At 36.6% G+C, this 20,788-nt stretch overlaps 1 protein-coding gene across 5 annotated transcripts in view; it reads left to right on the top strand.

The window, feature by feature from the left end:
* Positions 1–20,788, top strand: part of MTA3 (metastasis associated 1 family member 3) — a 143,316-nt gene that overhangs the window by 72,694 nt on the left and 49,834 nt on the right. For all 5 annotated transcript variants that reach the window (XM_058551352.1, XM_058551351.1, XM_058551350.1 and 2 more), the window contains exons 7-8: positions 9,163–9,265; positions 12,110–12,209. In XM_058551352.1, the coding sequence (XP_058407335.1) occupies positions 9,163–9,265; positions 12,110–12,209 (203 nt within the window). The remainder of the gene's footprint in view (positions 1–9,162; positions 9,266–12,109; positions 12,210–20,788) is intronic.

The raw sequence follows: 20,788 nt of genomic DNA, 5'->3' as shown, positions 1-20,788 counted from the left end.
CAGAAAAGTTAAATCAACAGATACTCAGGGTTGAGTGTGTGAACCATAGTACACATTAGTGTCAGTGGTGGGTGGGTGGGGTGACTATGAATAATGCCAGACTTCTGCATTTTCATGAACTTAAGGTACCAGGAAAGATCAGTCAGTAATGATTAAGCTTGGAAAACAGAATGCTGTGTCTATACTCAACTGTATTTGGAAGGTTTTTTTTTAATATATTGTGAGTAGTGAATCAGTTTATTATAGGCTGAGAGATTGTATTTATTGGTATTCTGATCTGTGTAAATCAACTTGTTTTCCAGAAATAATTTTGGATGTTTATAGTCCTTAATGTTTGATGTTAGAGTTATATCACTATAGCTAAGTGTTCCCTAAATATTTATTATTTTATTTTAAAAAAACACTTAATTTTTAAATTTTACAAATAGTGCTGCAATGAGTATAATGAATAATTTTGTTCTCTGAATATAACTGGGAAATATGTTCCTAAAAGTGGAATTGCTAAGTCATAAGGGCATGTGTGTTTGAAATTTTATACAGAATGCCAAATTGTCTTCCAGGTAGTCATTTACAGGTGAGTTTTTTCCTTGTTTTAATTAAGGTATAATTTATATGTAGTACATTTCACCCTTTTAGTATACAGTTCTGTGACAAATGTGTATGCTCCCAGTAAGCTAGTTCAAGTCCATCTGTGCCCAGGCCAAATGCCAGGAGCATCCCTAGTGCTCATGTGTGCACAGGTACCCAGCATCCTTTTGTTAACTCCTCCCTGAACTCTGATCTCTCCCTTCTTCGAACTGTACAGACCTGTCGTTCATGTAATCTTTTATGCTGTTTGTATTATTTGACTTCTAAAATTTTGTACTGCCTGAGCTATTGATTGTGTAGTTCTCCTTTGAGCCTGAGCATAAGCCTAGGAGTATAGAAAGCCTAGAAATTTTTATGTATTGCTCATGGAAAGGTAAATGCTTAACCAAGTAATGAAGTTGGGGTCTTTCAAGTAACAGCGGGCAGAAAAATCAGATCATGGAATCTCATGAGTTCCCATTTATATGAAAAACTATTGAAATATAGTGTATGCCCCTGAAAAACAAAAGCCTAGTTCTAGTTAGAATGATGTAATTTGGAAAACATATTTACCTAGCTTAGAATTTTAAAAAATTATTTTAGGAAACAAAATAACACATAAAATGCAATAATTTATTCTACAGTCCTTCTCAAAATGGACTTGAGATTCTTCTAGGTAAAAGGAATGATTCTTAACAGCTTCTGACATTTGGGGAGTTATGCCAGTTATCTGACAAAGGCATTCTTTGTATATAGAAAAATATGACAAAATACTCATTAATATGATAGATCTTATAGTTCATTAACAAGTAATTGCCTTTAACATAGTGTTTCTCCTGGTTGTCCTCTGGGTGAGTGGTTTACAAACTTTATTCAGGCAATAGAACCCTTTCTTTAAATGAAATATTACACAACATGACCTTGAATAAAATAAGAAAAGTCAAATTGTTGTGGGTGAGGTAGAGGTGAAGGCCCCACTGAGTCTCTTGAAGTACCTTAGTGAACCTCAGGATTCAGAGAATTACAAGTTGAAGGCTGCTGTTGAGTATTCCACACCTGTTAGAATTCTGTCTCTTCACTACGCAGTCAAAATCCCCAGATAAACTTCGCACAGTTAGAAGTGCTTATGATGAAGTCCCTTTGTGACATAGCATAACAAAAGGGCTCCACTGTGTTCTCTTTGCTTCTTCCCATTTTTTAAATCTTAAGATGATTTTATTGCAAATAAAAAGAATTGTGGTAGATAATGCAGTTATACTGGAAACAAAAGGTAATAGTCCCTCAGGTCATCCCTTCTTACCCATCACTAACCAATGTTATTAATTTAACATGTTCTCCCAAACTGTTTGTTACGTAAATATTATATAGAGATCCATGAAATTATAATCTGCGCAGTCTTCCACTGTGTGATAGATCCAGGTTTATTTTATCTGTTTCTTATTATATATTTTATGGTAGGCAAGTTTTCCCTTGGTGTTTTTTAAAATTTCTTGGGGGCCAGCCCCATGGCTTAGCGGTTAAGTGCGCGCGCTCCACTATTTGTGGCCCAGGTTCGGATCCCGGGCACGCACTGACACACCGCTTCTCCAGCCATGCTGAGGCCGCGTCCCACATACAGCAACTAGAAGGATGTGCAACTATGACGTACAACTATCTACTGGGGCTTTGGGGGAAAAAAAAAAAGGAGGAGGATTGGCAATAGATGTTAGCTCAGAGCTGGTCTTCCTCAGCAAAAAAAAGAGGAGGATTAGCACGGATGTTAGCTCAGGGCTGATCTTCCTCACAAAAAAAAAAAATTTCTTGGTTGGAGGGGTCTCATCTCATAGATTTTTTTTTCTTACTGTTGAAGTTTATCATCAATTTGTCAATTTCTTCTCTTCCAGATTTCATTAGGATTCTGATTGAAATTATATTAATATTATATAATACTTTAGGAGGTGATTGTTTTATAATATTGGGTAGTATGTGGGTCTGTAGAAGCAGGGTTCTGTTCTGTTCCACTGGTCTGTTTGTCTCTTCATGCTCTAGTACCTCACTGTTTTAATTATAGATGCTATGTAGTATGTGTTAATATCTGGTGAGGCTAGTTCTCTTGTTTTTCCAAATGAATTTTAGTATCAGCGTGACTAACACCAGAAAAAAAACTCTTCCTTCCTGTTTTTATTGGGGTTGCAGTTAATTTTTAGGTTGACTTAGGGAGAATAGACATTTTGATGATTTTGAAACATCTTAACCATAAACAAGGGATGTCTTTCCCTTTATTGAAGGCTACTTTTAGGTCTCGTGGGAGTTTTTTTTTTTTTAATATAGATTTTATATGTTTCTTGTTAAGTTCATTTTTAAGTTTATAGTTTGTTAGCTTTATTTGAAAGTATTCAACTTTAACAAAGAGAAATACCATATTTTTCATCCTAAGGAGTCACTGTGGACTCTTATTTCAGGCAAAAGCATTTATCATATCCAAAATGTTTCTTTTCACTTGTAATCAGGCAACCAATTAGATGCAAGATTTAAAGAACCCCCTTCTTTTTTCTAATTATAGTCATGTGCTGCATAATGATGTTTCAGTCAATGATGGACTCCGTGTACGACGATGGTCCCATAAGATTAGTACCATATAGCCTAGGTGTGTAGTAAGCTATACCATCTAGGTTTGTGTAAGTACACTCTATGATGTTTGCACAACGATGAAACTGCCTAACAACACATTTCTCAGAACATATTCCCATCCTTAAGCAATGCATGACTAATATATTTTCAGGAGAGAGGGTATTGGGTGGCAAATAGGTATACCACCAGTTCAGCTACACTTGAACAACACGGACATTGCCATCACAGAAACTTCCATACATAGCCAGTACCTGTTTGCAGGGAAATTAAATAGTAGAAAACATATTCAAGAACAGATATTTAGGACTTGACTTGCTGCAGTCTGTGCTGACTAACCCTTTTGATACTCTTGGGTGGGTACATTTGGACCAGTTGGCCAGATTCCAGTTTGCATTGGCATGGGATGTAGAATTTGAGTTAATATCCTGAGTAGTGGCAGCATCAGCACCATGCCAGAATATATTAGAGGCTTGCTTTCTTTGTGAACGTGTCTTGATGGATTCTAAGACATCATTGTGGCATTTGTCTTGCTAGTGAATAAATCTTTTTGTGACTTGAGAATTTTTTAATTCATTTATGGCTACCCGCCATCTAACAAACTCTTGAGATCTAGAAAGATGAGTATGTAGTTTGCAAAGGAAGGTAAAGGTTTCTTCGAGATTTTAAATCTTTTATTGAGTTTGAATAAACCACCTTGAGAATTTTCCATATTAAAAGATATAATGTGGGGAGTTTTGAACTAATAAGTCACTGTCTTATGATACTGAAATTTTAAGGAAGAAATTGATTTACATACTAAATTAAAATTTGTAACTGTTAAAACGTATTACAAGTAAGATTAAATTATTAAACTAAAATGACTCTGGATTCACAGGTTTGAGTAAAACCTGGCAGTACTATGTTTTAGCTGAGTAACCTTGGGAAAACTGTTTAACCCCTCTAAGTTCCCATTTCTTCCTCTTTAAAAAGGGAATAATAATAATGTGTGTACATATATCATAGTGTTGTGATGATCAAATGAAGTAATTCTTATAAAGCATTTGTTAGCACGGTGCCGACACTCGTTAGCTATTATAGTTGCTTCTCCCCTGGCTGCCGCTGTGTACTGCTGCTAATTCAATAACTCTTGTCAGTGTTTGGAAATTTCAGGAGGTCTCTATCTTTGAGAGTTAAAGAATTAAATTAGTGTAGTCTCTTCTGCCACAATACTTGCTTTTTAAACTTGAATTAGCTCATATGCATTTGGTAAATAGGAAAATGTCAGTATAGTGTGAAGTTGGGTCAATTCATATGAGACTTTTCCCAGCAATCAGGGAAGCAAGTATTCTCACAGATAAAGAGTTACAGAGAAAAAAGCTAGAAATTCTACAGAAGTGCCTTCCTCTTGTTGCAGATAGTGGCTTCAAAATCTGTGGCACTTTCCACTATGTTAAAACTATATGGGGAAGTTTAGAGTTACAGATTGAAGGGGCTATGAAGGTACTCCCCCCAGTGTTTAAAAAAACCTGCACCCTGGGTTTTATTTTTATTTTTGTTGAAACTGTACACAATGACCTATATCTCAGTGGAGGAAGCATGAGTCCGGGGTTTAAGGAGTTAAAGATCAACTGACCTTTGTGCTTGGTGCATATGTCAGTGGAGATTTAACTGTGCTGGTCTTTTTATTGTGATTATTACTTTTTTGGGGGTGCTCTGCATAATCAAGTTCTATAGGTTTTCGAAGTTTTGACCTAATTTTCCATAAACCCTATTATTTTTAGTGTGTAAATTTGCAGAATATGCTTTTCAACAATGTGGTGGATGTTAACAAACTTAAAAACACCAGCCTGTAACAATTAAAGTGTAAGTAGGTGTTGACTGCATCTACAGTGCAGTCAACAGCCTGGGGCAGTTTTGTTCCACAGGAGACATTAGACACTGTCTATTGACAATTTCGCATCTCATAATTGGTGGAGGGAGTGGTTGGTGGGGGGTGGGGAGGGAGAGATGCTACTGGCATCTATTGATTAGAGACGAGGGATGCTGCTGAATATCCTCTAATGCACAGGACAGCCCCCTCCACAGCAAAGAGTTATTCAGCCCAAAGTGTCAATAGTGCTGAAGTTGCAAAACTCTGCTGTAAAGGGTTCTTGGGCCATAGTAAGCACTAAATGTTAGCTAATATTTACATAATTATAATAATTCTTAAATTTTCAAATGTAAGTTATTATATGATCTAGTCTATTTTTGCACTTTTGATTGTTTATTTTTGTGCCAGTATAACATTGTTTGATTACTGTTGCTGTATATTATAATCCTATCCAGTTTAGTTAATCCTTTCTCTTATTATTATTTTCGTAATAATATTATTTGGTTTGTAGAGATTAATATTTGAATCATTTAGTGGCTTCCAAGATTAAAATTTGTTAAATTTAACCAAAGTTACTTGTACAAAAATTATACCCTTAAGATTTTAAATGTTCTTTACTCTTTATTTATACTCGTCATCTTATCTTAAAATTTTATCATTTCTTTTTATAAACATACTTCTAATTTTATTTCTTAAGTGTTTTATATTTTTGTTGCCACAATGAATGTAAGTTTTTTACATTGTATTTTCCTTGTTTGGAATACCATGAGTTTTTTATATTTGTCTTTTGTTGTGCCTTTCTAGTAACTTCTTATTTCTTTGATTCATAACTTAATACAGTAGCCAGAACAGTATTAAACAAAAAATGGTGATAAATGGCATCTTTGTGTGTTTCTGAATTAACTGTAACATAAAAAATACAGTACTCTGATGGTTGGTGCAAAGAAAATTAATTGTATTTAGAAGAAAGAATATTTCCAATTGTCTAGGAAAGGGCCTATAGGATGACAGCTTCATACAGCATTAGTTCTTCAGAGTCTCTGAACAACATGTACTCTTAGGGGATATACTGAAGAAGTACTTTGTCGTATTTTCTAGATATTTTAAAGTATAGCTGGAGGGTTAAGGCTAACACATTTGAAATCATTGCTGAATCTACATGTCTTCAAAATTATGAAGAAGAACTTTTGAAGCAAAAATAGGATGCTATATACAATCATGCAGTTAGTTGGTAAATACATTTTATAGGAAATCAGACATTGGCCAGATCTTCATGGGCTGGGTTATTTGATGATGTGGGACTTGAGCAGATTGGAATTGTCCAGGTTATCATAAATGGAGGAGGTAAGTGAGATTATTGCAATGACTGGAATGAACATGACCAGAGCATGGAATTAATCTTGGTCTAGTCCCTAGTACTACCACAGTTACCAAGACCATTCCAAAGATTACTGCTAACTTAGCTGAGAATTTAGTTGTGCAGATTCTAAATAAGTTTATTTAAGAGCTTCTTAAAAGATTTTCCACTGTGAAGAAGTGATCAAACAGTGATGTAAATGTAGTTACCTGGTGAATCCAAGATGGAGAATTCTCATTTAGTTTAGAGCAGCTGTTTGATATAGAACATTTTTATATTTATTCTTTTTGTTTTTGTTGCTTTTTGTTCTCATCCCATGGTATTGTCTATTTTAAGTGTTAGAATAAATGTATCCAGAAGTGTTTTACTATTGTTTGCAGCAAATTTATTTTAGAATTCTTATACTGAATTCTTTCTGCTGTATGTTGCAGAATGTATGGCTGAGATTGAAGTGTATCCATTTTACTAGAATTTGAAAAGTATCAGTTTTACCCTTCCATTCTGGAGTATATAACAGAGGGTCTTAATACTGAATAGCATCATCATTTCATCTTATGTTATTTAAATATATAGATTTTAAATGTTGATTTATTTTTACCATTACTGTTTGCTTTTTTACCGTTACTATTTATCTTACTTAAAATGTATTCTTTGAAGATATAGGGAAGTGTAATTGTGTCCTTCTCCTTTCTCAAGTTAATCAGTTTGCACATTTTTCGAGTGTTAACTGTGAACCTAGTGTTGAACGTCTTGGCTCAGCATGCTGAGAATTGTAAACAAAACAATGAAAAATGAAATCCTTTCAAACGCTTTACGTCTATTTGGCCTAGTATACGCTCGTCTCTGCTTGTGCTTCTTTATGTTGAGGGTGGCTGGTTATCTGCCTTTGAACAAAGGGCAGAATGAGCAAGCCCCCTACCTAACAGCAGTGGCTGACTTAGGAGACCGCAGGTAGAATGGCTGGTTCTGCCGTTCCCCTTTCTCCATTTGAGCCATTGATACCCGCCTGCTGCTATTCTAGTATTGAACACTTTTTTGTGTGTGTGAGGAAGATCAGCCCTGAGCTAACATCCTATGCCGATCTTCCTCTTTTTTTTTTTTTGCCGACGAAGATTGGCCCTGAGCTAACATCTGTGCCCATCTTCCTCCACTTTATATGGGACGCCGCCACAGCGTTGTGTGACAAGCGATGCATTGGTGCGCGCCCGGGATCCAAACCCAGGACGCCAAAGCGGAGCGTGCGCACTTAACTGCTACGCCACTGGGCCGGCCCGAGGGATTGAACTCTTTTAAAAGCCCATACTCTGGGTTTGTCAGTCACCAGGGGATGTTGAGCTTCATAGTATGTCAGTGCAAGGCATTCTGCCTGGTTTTTTTTTTTTTTTTTTTTTTAATTTTTTATTTATTTATTTTTTTCCCCCAAAGCCCCAGTAGATAGTTGTATGTCATAGTTGCACATCCTTCTAGTTGCTGTATGTGGGACTCGGCCTCAGCATGGTCAGAGAAGCGGTGCGTTGGTGCACGCCCGGGATCCGAACCCGGGCCGCCAGCAGCGGAGCGCATGCACTTAACTGCTAAGCCACGGGGTCGGCCCGTCTGCCTGGTATTATAGATGCAGTGAGCAAAAGCAAAACAAAGCCAAAACTAGTCCTTAGCCTGATAGGAAATCCATAGCTATAAATCCAAATTCTAATTGACTCCCACATCTGTTTTCCATCCCTGTCCTTTGTCTTGACACTGAGTCTTACCTGATGGTTGTATTTCCTTGTTAGATATTCCTAAAACAAAGCATCCTGAGTTATCACAGTCTTTTCCTCAGCCCTTGCCTCCTGTTTGTTTCCTTCTTTTTGTTAATGTCAACACCATCCATGTAGTTCTCAAGACTTAAAATGTACCCACTATATCCAGTCTATCACTGACATTCCTAAATCTTCTCTCTTTGCTCTCTGTTGTCACTGTCAGTACCATGTCTCTGTCTTCATCAGGTATCTCTGTAGAGCAAATTATATATCATTGCAAAGTGTGAGATGGGAAGTTTGGTTCTGGTCTTGTCACTCCCCTGCTAAAAAGGCAAGGGCTTCTTATTACCTCCAAATAAAATCTATTCAGAAAATCTATGCAGAATCTTCAGTAATATGTTTATAACCCACTTCTCTTAGCTAACTTCCCTCCCTCCCCTTGATGTACTACTGACAAAATGAGCTACTTTTCTCTCTATCACATTTTAAAGCCCCATGACTTTGTTCGTGTTCTCATTTCTTACTCTAACTTGTCCTCCCCTGCCGGTGCATTCATACCGTTCAGTTCTTAGCAGAAGTGCCGCCTCCTTCATGACATCGTTTCCTAGCTAGCCTGAAATGATTTCTCTAATCTTCAGAATCTTACAGCCATATCTGTATGTCTCTTATGACATCCATTTCTTGTCATTTGTATCATAGTTACTTATGTGTAGTTTTATCATAGTTTAAGTGTCTTGTGGCAGGAGTACTTTCCTTTTTTGTCTTCATATAGTTAGCATGAGGCTTAGTGCCTCACACATACAAGTACTCAGGAAATACGTGTTAATGACTAGATGAAGAGATCGTAAGGTTTGTTTGGTTGTGTTATTACCAGTGCTCACTTTACAGAGTATTCTACGTTGCTGTCTGAAAGAGTGTATCAAAACCATGAACAGTGACCTTACATTTTTAATGCTGTGGTGACCACAGTCATCAATCGTTATGTGACAGTGTATGTATGTGCCTTGTAACAAGATTCCATTTCCTTTGTTCTCGGACAGGAGAATCAGATGAGAGGGAACAGTCAAAATTGGAAGTTAAAGTTTGGGACCCAAATAGCCCACTTACAGATCGACAGATTGACCAGTTTTTAGTTGTAGCACGGTGAGTATGGCACTGCTGAATCAAGAAATATCTTTTCTTTTTATAAAAGAATTTGTAGTTATGTGTCTTCCTTTCTTTGTATTCTACTTTCTTTCATTGGTTGTATTTTTCTTTTTCTAGTTATATAAGAAAGCCAAATAGATACCACACCACTTCCTAAATAGTATGGTTTATTATGATTAGTTTTTGTTTTAAAAACGAAAATAGATTTATTAGTTTTTACTGATTAACAAAATAATAAATGCTCCTTGTAAAAATTTAAGCTCTTTAGAAAAGTATAAAGAAGAAGTTCAACACCTGAATCCCATCTCTTTCATTAAAGCAGTGATGCTTTTACTCTAGTCAGGGGATTATTCAGGTGTTGTTAACAACGTGCGCCTCGAATTCTTCTTACTGCACCCATGCATGCGTAAGGCTGAGGGCTAAGGTTAGGGCTTTCCTTTGAGAGCCCTAAGCCTCCCTTCCTGGCTGGTTTGCTCCCCCCACCCCCCGCCACTCCTTTCCTCTTTTCTTGAGAAAATGAATGGGACAGAAATTTATTTTTATTTTTTTTTACTTATAAAAGTAAATGATGTTCATGGGGGAATTGCTGCAAAGCAGAAAGTAACTGAGATTATCATAGCATTGTAATAGAAAAGTTGGAAAAAACCTAAACGTACATGAGCAAGCAGTTGATGAATTAATTGAGGTATACTCAATAATGGAATATTACTTTACAACAATAAAATGAATGAATTAGAGCTATATGTAGCAAAGAGATAAATCTCAAAAATAATGTTAAGTGAAGATTTAGTATGATCACTTATAAAAAGTTTTACAATGTACAATGTCTTATTTCATTAATGGGCATATATATGCATATTTATATATATGTATATATATATATGAGTTCTGGGAATGTGTATAGGGGGCTCTAACAAAACTTGTAATATTTATTTCCTTAAAAAATGAACCAAACATGGCAAAATATTAGAATCAGGTAGATCTGAACGTGGTTCTTCATTATATTCTCTAATTTTCTGTTGAACGTTTTTCATAATACAAAGGAAAAAAGCGTCTTAGTCCCTCCTTAGACAGCACTGTCTGTCCATAAGGTCACTGACCGTGGAAATCACATATTGTATTGGTGGCTAGGCCCTCGCTTTCCAGAGCCCACATGCCTGGCCACTAAGTGATGAGGTGAAGAGACTTGATGTACACTGTTGGGAAGGAGCCAGTCAGTAGAATAGACGAGGCTGAAGATTCTGGAGTAGAAATGAATCATTGGTGGAATCACTGGCCTAGAGACTCCAGACAGGTTACCCAGATTTTGGGTTAGTTAGTAGACATTGCAGTTTCAGATTTGATTTCCATTCTGTTTTTTCCTTTTCCTGATTGCCAAGGGCCATGTGTGTCCTTTTTCCTTGAAGCCAGCGTGAGAGGCACCAAGGGGATCTACCTAGTGTCTTTTTCAATATTTGTTTTAAAAAAAATCTTTTAAATACAAATTAGGACCACAATTGAATACCGCTATACATCCCACCAGAATGGTTAAAATATAAAAAAAACTGACAGTGCCAAGCATTGGTGAAGAGATGGAGCAGTAGCCAGCATTCTCATATCCTGCTGGTGGGAACATAAGTTGGTACAGCTGCTTTGGAAAGTTCGCTGTCATCTAACATACACATACTTTAAGTTTCACTCCTAAATATATGTCCAGTAGAAATGCATGCATCCACCTGTGCGCCAGAAGATATGTACACAGATGGCATTAATGGCAGTATTCATAGTAGCCCCAAACTGGAAACAAATACCCATCAACAATAGAGTGGGGGTGGCATCATACAAAGGGATGCTCCATAGCAAGGAAAATGAAAACATAGCTACAGCCAGCAGCATGGGTGAATCCACAAACATAATTTTGAACAAAAGAAGCTGGACGTGAAAAGAGTACATAGTGTATGATTGTATTTAAGTTCTCAAATGAGCAAAATTAACCTATAGTGTTAGAATCCAGGATGGTGTTTCTCTCTGGGAAGAAGGAGGGAGCAGTGATTGGGAAGGAACGTGGGGAGTCATTTGGGGTGCTGTCACGTCCTGTTTCTTGACCTGGATGTTGGCAACATGGGTGCATTTGCGTTGTGCTAACTAAATAGCTGTACAGTGTGTTCTTTTCTGCACACCTGTTATACTTTAATTAAAACATTTAAAAATTGTTTTCCTCAGCTAACATGTTTAAAATATAACAAGGAACGAGTCTTATCTTTGTTTCATGCTTTGTCTCTTGAGGTTAGGGTTCTTTGCATACGAGAAGACCTTCTAAATCATTAATTGAAAATCACTGTTGTGGTAATTGTTTTGTTTTTTTAATGGAAATCTGTTAATATATTGAGTCCTTGTAGGAAGAGGTTGCTACGGTTGATGATATCTCTTTTCAAGGAGCTACAGTTGATGATATCTCTTTTCAAGGAAAAGATGTTATTGGGATTTCACAATTTGGACTAAAATAATGGTCAGAACTTGCTTTGCAGTAGTAGTCAAACTCTGCAGCTAGTTTACTTCTCCTTTTTGAGCACATTTGAATACCCAGTTGTTTACTCCATGGCGTTTCATAATAGATCTTTCCCTTCTTTATGCCACACAAGCTGTTTTTTCTTAATTTAATTATAATAACTCATAATAGTGAATTGGCTTGTCAATTCTTAAATCTTACAGAAAATACTTTTAATTTGATATTTGATCTTCAAATATCCAAGAACTTGTTTGATTTGTACAATTTTTCATTCATTACCCAAATGTGTTTTTTTAAGTATGAGAAAAGAACAGAGCTTTCATTTTTCCTCACTGTTTTTGTGGTTCATTCAGTGCTGTCGGGACATTTGCTCGAGCCCTTGATTGCAGCAGTTCTGTAAGGCAGCCTAGTTTGCACATGAGCGCAGCTGCAGCTTCTCGAGACATCACCCTGGTAAGATGCTTTTTGAAATTCTGGGGTTATTATTTCTTCTGCTACTTGTTTAATTTTAAAGCTAATATAGCAATGTTGAAGATATGAGGGCTTTCTGGCTCTTAGCCCTGCTGACTAGTGTGTTGATTTGGCTTGGCTGGTTAGTTAACTGGGGTGTCTCAATCCTAAGTCACCTTTTGTGTTTGTGAGCTAAGTAGGAATGACTGTTCACGGAGTAGGTACTAAATGGTGAAAAATACTTTGGGGAAAACAGTTCAACATTCTGACTCATCAGTGTTCACTGTATTCCATCTATGTACTTAAATAGTTGTAGATTGTACATAGTACTTTACAATTTTTTTCAGTGAAAGTGACCATCTCTTGAAACCATTGCTATAGGTAGGGGTTATTCACTTGTCATGTTGTTATTCAGTATCAATATTTAAAGTTTTTGTGTCTGTTCATTACAAAGAGGTTCTGTTTTCCTACATTATTTCATTATATTATGGTTGCTATCTTCTAAGACTATTTCGTTTTTTCTGTTGGTGATCAAATGAAGCTTTCCTATATTCGGTTTAATTATACCACTAACGCCTGCTGTGGCTGGGCGCTGGGCTTGGCACTTGCTTCTTTCCCTGTACCCTCAGCAAAGTAGACCTGCAGGTTTTTGTCGGTTGAAGTTACTTACTATATTTGATTGCCACAATCCTTTGAGATAGGCATGGTAGGATGCTAATTTTACAGATGAGAAAACTGAGGTTTAGTGAGGTTAGGTTATTTGACTGATATTCATTACATGTAATAAAAGTTTCAATTTTATTTTCTGATGGGATACAGTGATAGGTTTTATTACTTTCTCATTATATTCCAATTTGAAATGTTTTCCACAAAATATTCATTGCGATAATGTAAAAACTCATACTAGAATGCACACCAAATTTGTCTCTTACAATGCTTTCTTGTATTTTTGCACAATTATAGATAATGATGAAAGCATTAATAGTCTATAGCCATTATAGAACCCCGTTTTTTATCATTTCTTAAAGACTAGAATGTTGTTTATAGAAGCAAGTTTGTTCTCTCCATTGGTACATTAATGTTTTATATAAAAGTTTAGGGGTTTCAAAATAGGTTTGTATTTTGTTGAGAACTTGTAGAGTACTTTACTGAAGAAGCAGGAGTACAGATGTCACATTTGTAAAAACCTTCAAAATCCTGTCAGTAATATTTATGTGACCCAGAACTACATGAAATCTAATGATCCACCTGTATATTTTTTCCTTTTGGAAAAATTTTTTCAAGTTCTAAAAGTACTGTGTGCTTATTATGGAAAATAAGTACAGCAGCAGCCAAAAAAAGTTTTGTTCTTCTTACCTAGAGTAGAATTTTCTTACCATTTTGTTATGTTTCCTTTCAGCCACTTTCTTTGCATTATAAACAATAATAGTAGCAAATTACAGAATAGTACAGAGGTCAATGTAATAAAACGCCACATAAAGCCATCTAAAGCAAACGTTAATATTTTAGTTCTTTATATTGAAAACTTTTCAACCATTATATTCATGTTGAAGTCTGTAGTCCTATTCCCCATCATCCATCTGTACCTCTGACCCGCATTCCCGCCCCCTCTTGTCGCTAGGCAGCTGCTATAGCAAATCTGCAATGTGTCTAGTCTGTGTTTTTATAGTTTTACTATGTATTTGTGTAGCCAAAAACAACGTAAGCATTGTTTTGCATGTGTTTAAATTTACTCTGTAACATTTCGCCATTTGCCTATTATTGAGATCTAGGCATGTTCATAAATACATACCTACTTCACTCATTTTAACTACTTTGGTAGTATTTGTAGCATTGTTTCATAGAACATCTGGAGTGCTTTAAACATCTTTTTCTTTTGCTATTACCAATAATGCATTGAAAATCCAGTGCGTGTCCTTTGTGAGCATGTGTGTAAGCTTTCTAGGTAATAACTAGAATTGGAATAGTTATCATAGTGATTCATAAGGCAGTGCTCATTTTGAATTTGACCACATGCAGCCAAATTATTATGCACAGCACGGTAGAAATTTATAATCCCACAAGCAGATAATGAGTATTCTCCTTTCTTCATCCGTTTCCCTACATTGTCTTCCACACTTGATATTTTCAGACTAAAAGTTTTACTAAGCTGATGCTGTCTCATTTTAATTTGTTTTTCCTTGATTACTTAATGAGGCATGGTTTCATATGTTTATTGGCTCTTCAGGTTTTTCTTTCTTTGTACTTTAGATTCTATTTTTTCTAATAGTTTTAAAGCTTTATTCATATTTAAGACTAAGTATATCTGGAATTTATTTTTAAGAATGGAGTGAGGTAGGGGTCTAATTTTGTTTTTCTCCATATGGAAAATAAAGCATCCCAACACCTTTTATTCAATCTGTTGTTTCCTCATGATTTTGTAATGCCCCCTCTATCTTATTTCTGTATTTTATTTCAAGGTCCTCTATATGCTTCGGTCTGCTTCTGGATTCTTAATCTGTTCTCTTCTGTTTTGTTGATCTCTTTGTCTCTGTGCAAGCACCACGTTATAATAAATTTTGGTAGCTATATGACAAGTCCCTTGTGAACTTTCTTTTTAATGTATAGTTGAAGTCATCTAAACCAGTTTTGTACTTTGCTACCCCCTATTGTTTTCCCTGACAATATAACATAAACACTTTTTCATATCATTATCAGAACCTGGACAGTTTTTTTTCTCATGTTGCATGATCTTGCCTTGTATAGATATACATGCTGTTATTTACATATCCGGTCTCTTGTGGTTTAGCACTATTCTTATGAGATAATGCTTCCCAGATTACAACTGGGAATGCTGTTCCTGTCATAGTCCAGCAAATTGCCTCTACCCTGTCTGAGGAGCGAGAGTGGAAAGCTTGTTCTTGAGATAGTACAGAGCTCTGTGACAATTGGGGCTGATTTGCCTAAAGATTAGTGTGACAGGTGAAGGGCAGGTATGTGGGCTCTTGGTTCACAGCTGCAGCAACTCTCTGCTTCCCGCTGCTGGTGACTGGTGGGACAGCGGATGAATTTCCTTTGGAAGAGAGCAGAGTTTTCAAGATTCAGTATTTGTTTCTGTCAGTGAAAGCCATTTATAAAAGAAACATTTTAAAGAGGACACAACCTATATACCTTATTTAGTTTAAATATCATATTGTGTGTATCTTTTGCAATACTTGCCTAGTATGCTCCTTCTAGGCAAGCACTCGCACACCCTCCAGTGTTTTCATCTCTTCTGTTTTGTTTCCTGTAGTACTTAGCAATTTGGAGGTCACTGTTGTAGTACATCTATTAAATTACTTATTATTATAATTGTTATTTTTTTAAGCAGAAGTATACTCAGAGGCTCTGGAAATTGTGTTTTGTCATGTTTGAACAGCTGGTTTCAGAGACAGGATTTGGATCTGTTCTTAACTCCTACTGAGAAATTCTGTCTACTGGATCACCTCTTCTGTTGCATTCTCGTTAAAATGGCTTGGGTTTAAATATCATTGTTGCCTGTCTTGGATTAGGCGGCACTGAAGATCCTTCTTTTGTTTGCAACATTTAAATGTCTTGGTTTCCTGCTCCAACTACTATATAAGACTCTTTATGTTGTTCTTGTGTTGGGGTTATATTATTTTCAGTGCCATAAAACTGACATCTTTCAGAAGCAGTGAAAGCAGGAAGAAATCAATGCCCTTGTTATTTCAGATGCCGTGACCTATGCCTTTAATCCTGTTTACCCAGTGGTATCATGCCTTCTGCTTTGGTGTTAATGTATAAGATCCTGAGGCATTTCTATAAAAATGAGTGGGAGTGGTTAAAATTGATAATTAATATGTTGATAATATGAATTTTGCAGATTGTTTTCTAAAAGTAACGTATGAAAGGCTGATAAGCTGTTTTGTGCCATTAAATGACAATGGATTCATCGTTCAGTTGAATTTGGAGAGTCAAGTTCTTATTTTTCTTTCGGTGTTTACAGGCCTGTACAGATCAGGTTAGCACTTTTCTCCATCAGGTGACCAGAGCGTGGATCTGAAGACCTCCCACTGCAGAGAGGGCAGGCTTGTGGAACTGCCAGAACCTCGTAGCCCATCCTAGGTGATTTTCTTTGTGGCTCTTCCTGTGAGGACTGCTTAATTGGCATCCCTAATCTGACACATCCATTTATCCAAGACAATGTATGCCACTTGTCAAATCACCAGTAATATTTTAGGAGCAGCTAATTAAGCTGCCTGCAGATCGCTAGATCTAACTTCCTCATTTTGAGATCTGTTACGCACATAGCTGGACTGTGAATTTCAGACACCACTAGTCTAAGATATGTAATAAGATTTATAATTGTTAAAACATCAATGCCACAGAGCCTTTATAGATTTTACCCTTGTTTCGTTAAAATGTAAACTGTACTTTGTACAATATGCAAAAAAAAAAAATCAGTTTACAACAATACCTACACTGATCTTCCCTTCCTCGCTCGGTGGAAACAAAATTCCTTAGAGCAAAGTAATCCCTGAGGTGGTTAGTAAATAGCAGTTGGTGGATGTTTCGCCTGTTACTTGCTTGTGGTCTGCAGCCTTGTGACTGGAGGGGTGGAGTGCCATGTGCTCTGTTAGGGAGCTGTGCTGGAGCAAAGCCTCAGTCTCAGAGAACAGGTAATTGTATAGGTACAGGATTTGTCTTCTGCCTGGACTCTGAGGACTAAAGCAGGTTGAACAGTAGGATCTGAGAAAAAGAGCTGTCTGAGTTCTTTGGGGCCTTAGAAATCTTCTAGGATAGACTATATTAGAGATGATGGTGAAATAACTTATGCAAGACTAGAAACTTAGATTTCCTAATGTTAAGTCTGATTCTGAGAAAGGTCAGGCTGTGTTGATTTAGTAGGGAGGAAATTGTATCCTGGAATATCTCTAATTCCTGTATTATCTGATCTTTTTAAAATGCAACTGATTTTTCTGTCTCTTATATCCTTTTAGTGGCTTTTAATTGCATTTAGGGTAAAAACCCAGATCTTTAAAACAGTCAACAAGACTATGAGGTTTTGGCTGGCCTCTCTCTCCAGTCCCTTCCCCACACACACTCCTCTGTGTCCTCTGGGCTCCAGCCAGGCTATATCCTTCCTTTGGTTCCACGGTCTGCCTCCTGCCACAGGACCTTTGCACATTCACTTCCCTTTGCCTGGATGCTCTCACAGCCCCACCTAGTTAACTCTTAGTCTTTTTTCAAATCTTGTCTAATCCATCACTCTAGGGCAGGTTACTTTGTGATATGCTCATGTAGAGAACCAACCATGTTCCTCTGTGTTAGTTGTCTGTAACTAACTCATTTTTGTGATTATCTGATTAATGTCTCTCTTCTTTCCTATTCCCCATTTATCAGCTTGTAACCTCCGTTAGTATAGTGACTGTGTATCTATTTTTCCTCACTGTTGAATCCCCAGCACCAAACATAGCGCCTGGCACGTATAGTAGGTGTTTAGTAAATATTCAAGAATGAATAAATTAATTTCTATTTCTGGAACATAGGTTCTTATTAAAATAGGTCACTGGAGTATATTATTTCTATTCCATTGTTTTTGCATTTTAATAGATATTTTACTGAGTGCATCTCGTCACTAAGAGTGATGTATACTTGAACTCTAATTTCATTGTATCACAGAGCTGTACACATACAATCTGAAGATCAAGAATTATAGCAATAGAAAGATTTAGACATTGGATACACTTGTTTAAAAATTGTGATAAAATATATACAACATAAAGTTTGCCATCTTAACCCCCTTTTTTTTTTCTTTTTGAGGAAGATTAGCTCTGAACTAACATCTGTTGCAAGTCCTCCTCTTTTTTTGCTAAGAAAGATTGACCCTGGGCTGATATCCATGCCCATCTTCCTCTACTTTATATGAGATGCTGCCACAGCATGGCTTGATAAGTGGTGCGTTGGTCCGTGCCCGGGATCCAAACCTGTGAACCCCGGGCTGCCGAAGCGGAGTGCACAGCTTAACTGCTACGCCCCCCTGGCCAGCCCCCCACCATCTTAACCATTTTTAAGTGTGCTATTCTCTGGCATTAAGTGTTCACGTTGTTGTGCAACCATCACACCCATCCATCTCCAAAACTTTTTCGTCTTCTCCAACTGAAACTCTCCTCATTAAATAATGCCTCCTCATTCCCCAGCCCATGACAAACACCATTGTACTTTCTATCTCTATAATAAATTTGACTACTCTAGGTACCTCATATAAGTGGAACCACATTTGCCATTTTGTGACTTGCTTGTTTCACTTATCTTCAAGGTTCATCCATGTTATAGCATGTGTCGGCTTTTTCTTCCTTTTTAAGGCTGAATGATATTCCATTGCATACCACATTTTGTTTATCTGTTCATCTGTACTAGAAATGTGGGTTTCTTGTACCTTTTGGCTGTTATGAATAATCTTGCTGTGAACATGGGTGTACAAGTAGATAACTTTTATGATTCTATGTTTTTTTCCCCTTGGATCTGTAGTTTATGATCTGTATAGCCTTATCTAAGTTACTTAACCTCCCTGTGTCTGTTTCCTCATCTGCAGTGGGAATAATAATAAAACTTATCTGTCCTGCTTCAGGGGGTTATGGATTGACAAGAAGAGGGTATACAGATGTACCTCTATAAGTTGCTGATACATGTATCCAAGCATATAGAACTTGATGGAACTGCAGTGGCTCCCCAGAACATGCCTCAGGGTTATCTTTCCTGGGTTCTCTGAGGGGCATAGAGCTCTCTGTGATGGCAGCTCCCCAGGTTAGGTGGAAGACAACTGATTTATTGCTATATCACAAGTCTTTTTGAGCTTCCATCAACATTCCAGAAGAAATTACATTCAGTAGTCTTTGCACCTTCATTTATTGTAATGTTCAGAAACATTGGGCCCTTCTAGCTCTGGAGGCCCTGTCCTCCCCAGGAGAGAAAGCAGGCAATGCCTCAGTGTCCTCAACCAGATCTCTGGCACCCTCCTTCCAGCCTCCAGAAAGCCTGTGTCTGAGTTACCATGTGGCATCAACTTGAGGATTAAAGGAGATAATACTTATAAATCATTTAGAACAGTGTCTAGCACAGTGTAAGAGCTCAATAAGTTGTTATTGTTGAGATGGTGATGATAACAAAGGTGCATTTCCCCCAATCTTTGTTGAGTCTCATTTACTTTGCTCTGATTTTATAGCATTATTCATTGTCTAAAAGAGGTTTTGTCATGCCGTAGTTACTGTCATTGTAGTAGATTATCAAGTTTGAATATGGTCATTAGGCTATGATTAACTATACATTTTAATATAATTGCTACAAGGAAGTCATTGTACAATTTAAAGATCTTCCCCTTAAAACAAGCTATAATTTTTACGGTATAAATTTTCCCACCAAGAAAAACTTAGAAAAAATGATTAGCTTATTTTCCTGGTAAGAGAAAGTTGATTTAACCAACAATAATTTTATTCTTAACTCTTTATAAAAGAGATATTAACTCTCTGTAAAAATGCTAGCCATTGATCATGCACTTTATTTTCTTGTGAGTCTGTTCAAATCACACATTTCATTTAGGGTCTTGAGGGTACAGTCATGCGTCGCTTAACTGTGTCGTCAGGCGATTTCATCATTGTGTGAATATCATAGAGTGTACTTACAACAAACTGAGATGGTATAGCCTACTACACACCAGACTATATGGTACTAATCTTAAGGGATCCCCGTCATATATGTGGTCCATCGTTGACCAAAATGTCATTATGAGGTGCATGACTGTACTGGGAATTTGAGGATAGTTTAGAAATCACAGTTATTACATCATTTAAGGAAACTGTACTCAGCAGAATATATAAATCTTTTGATTAACATTTTAGGCATCAACTTACATCAGAAATCTAGTCTTCAAAATGAATATAAAATTGATTAAATGAGAATGCACATAATTTTTTAAAACTCAATTTGCTAAAACTTTTGAGTACTATCCATGTTTCCGAGGCTATAAAATTAGAATTAGAACTAATGGGCTACCACTGCAGTAAAAAAAAAATGTGAAACGTGGTGTTTTTCTTTCTTCTAAATACATTATTAAGGCAATAATATTCTACATTAGGCACACTTCTTTTTGTCTGATGATCTATTGCAGATAAGGATTTTAAAATGATATTAAATGAGCTTAGAGACACTGCAGACTGTCCTAGGAGAATTGCTTGCATGTGTTAAGGTCTATTTATCCATCTCTTTCTTTTAAATTTAAGCTTAAATTATTATTATTTTTTGTATTGCCCTTTACTTTTTCTCCCATGAATTTGACACTAATGTAAGAAGCATCAGAAAGCACTGTAGATTTGAGCTATGGAGAAATAGAATGAAAATTGTTCTAACTTCTTTGTCTGGGGTTACTGGTGAAGAGATTTGGATTACAAGTATGAGTTAATGAAGGCTTGTGGTTATACATTCTTGAAACTTATCTTTGTATCTTGAGATAATACAAAAATAGTACTAAGACTTCTTGTATTTCCTTCACCCAGATTCCCCACATGCTAACATTTACCACATTTCCTTTGTCATTCTCTCTATAT

The sequence above is a fragment of the Diceros bicornis genome, chromosome 12 (genome assembly GCF_020826845.1).
Source record: "Diceros bicornis minor isolate mBicDic1 chromosome 12, mDicBic1.mat.cur, whole genome shotgun sequence".
Taxonomy (NCBI): domain Eukaryota; kingdom Metazoa; phylum Chordata; class Mammalia; order Perissodactyla; family Rhinocerotidae; genus Diceros; species Diceros bicornis.
The sequence above is the reverse complement of the archived record's forward strand: the minus strand, read 5'-3'. Positions and strand labels throughout refer to the sequence as shown.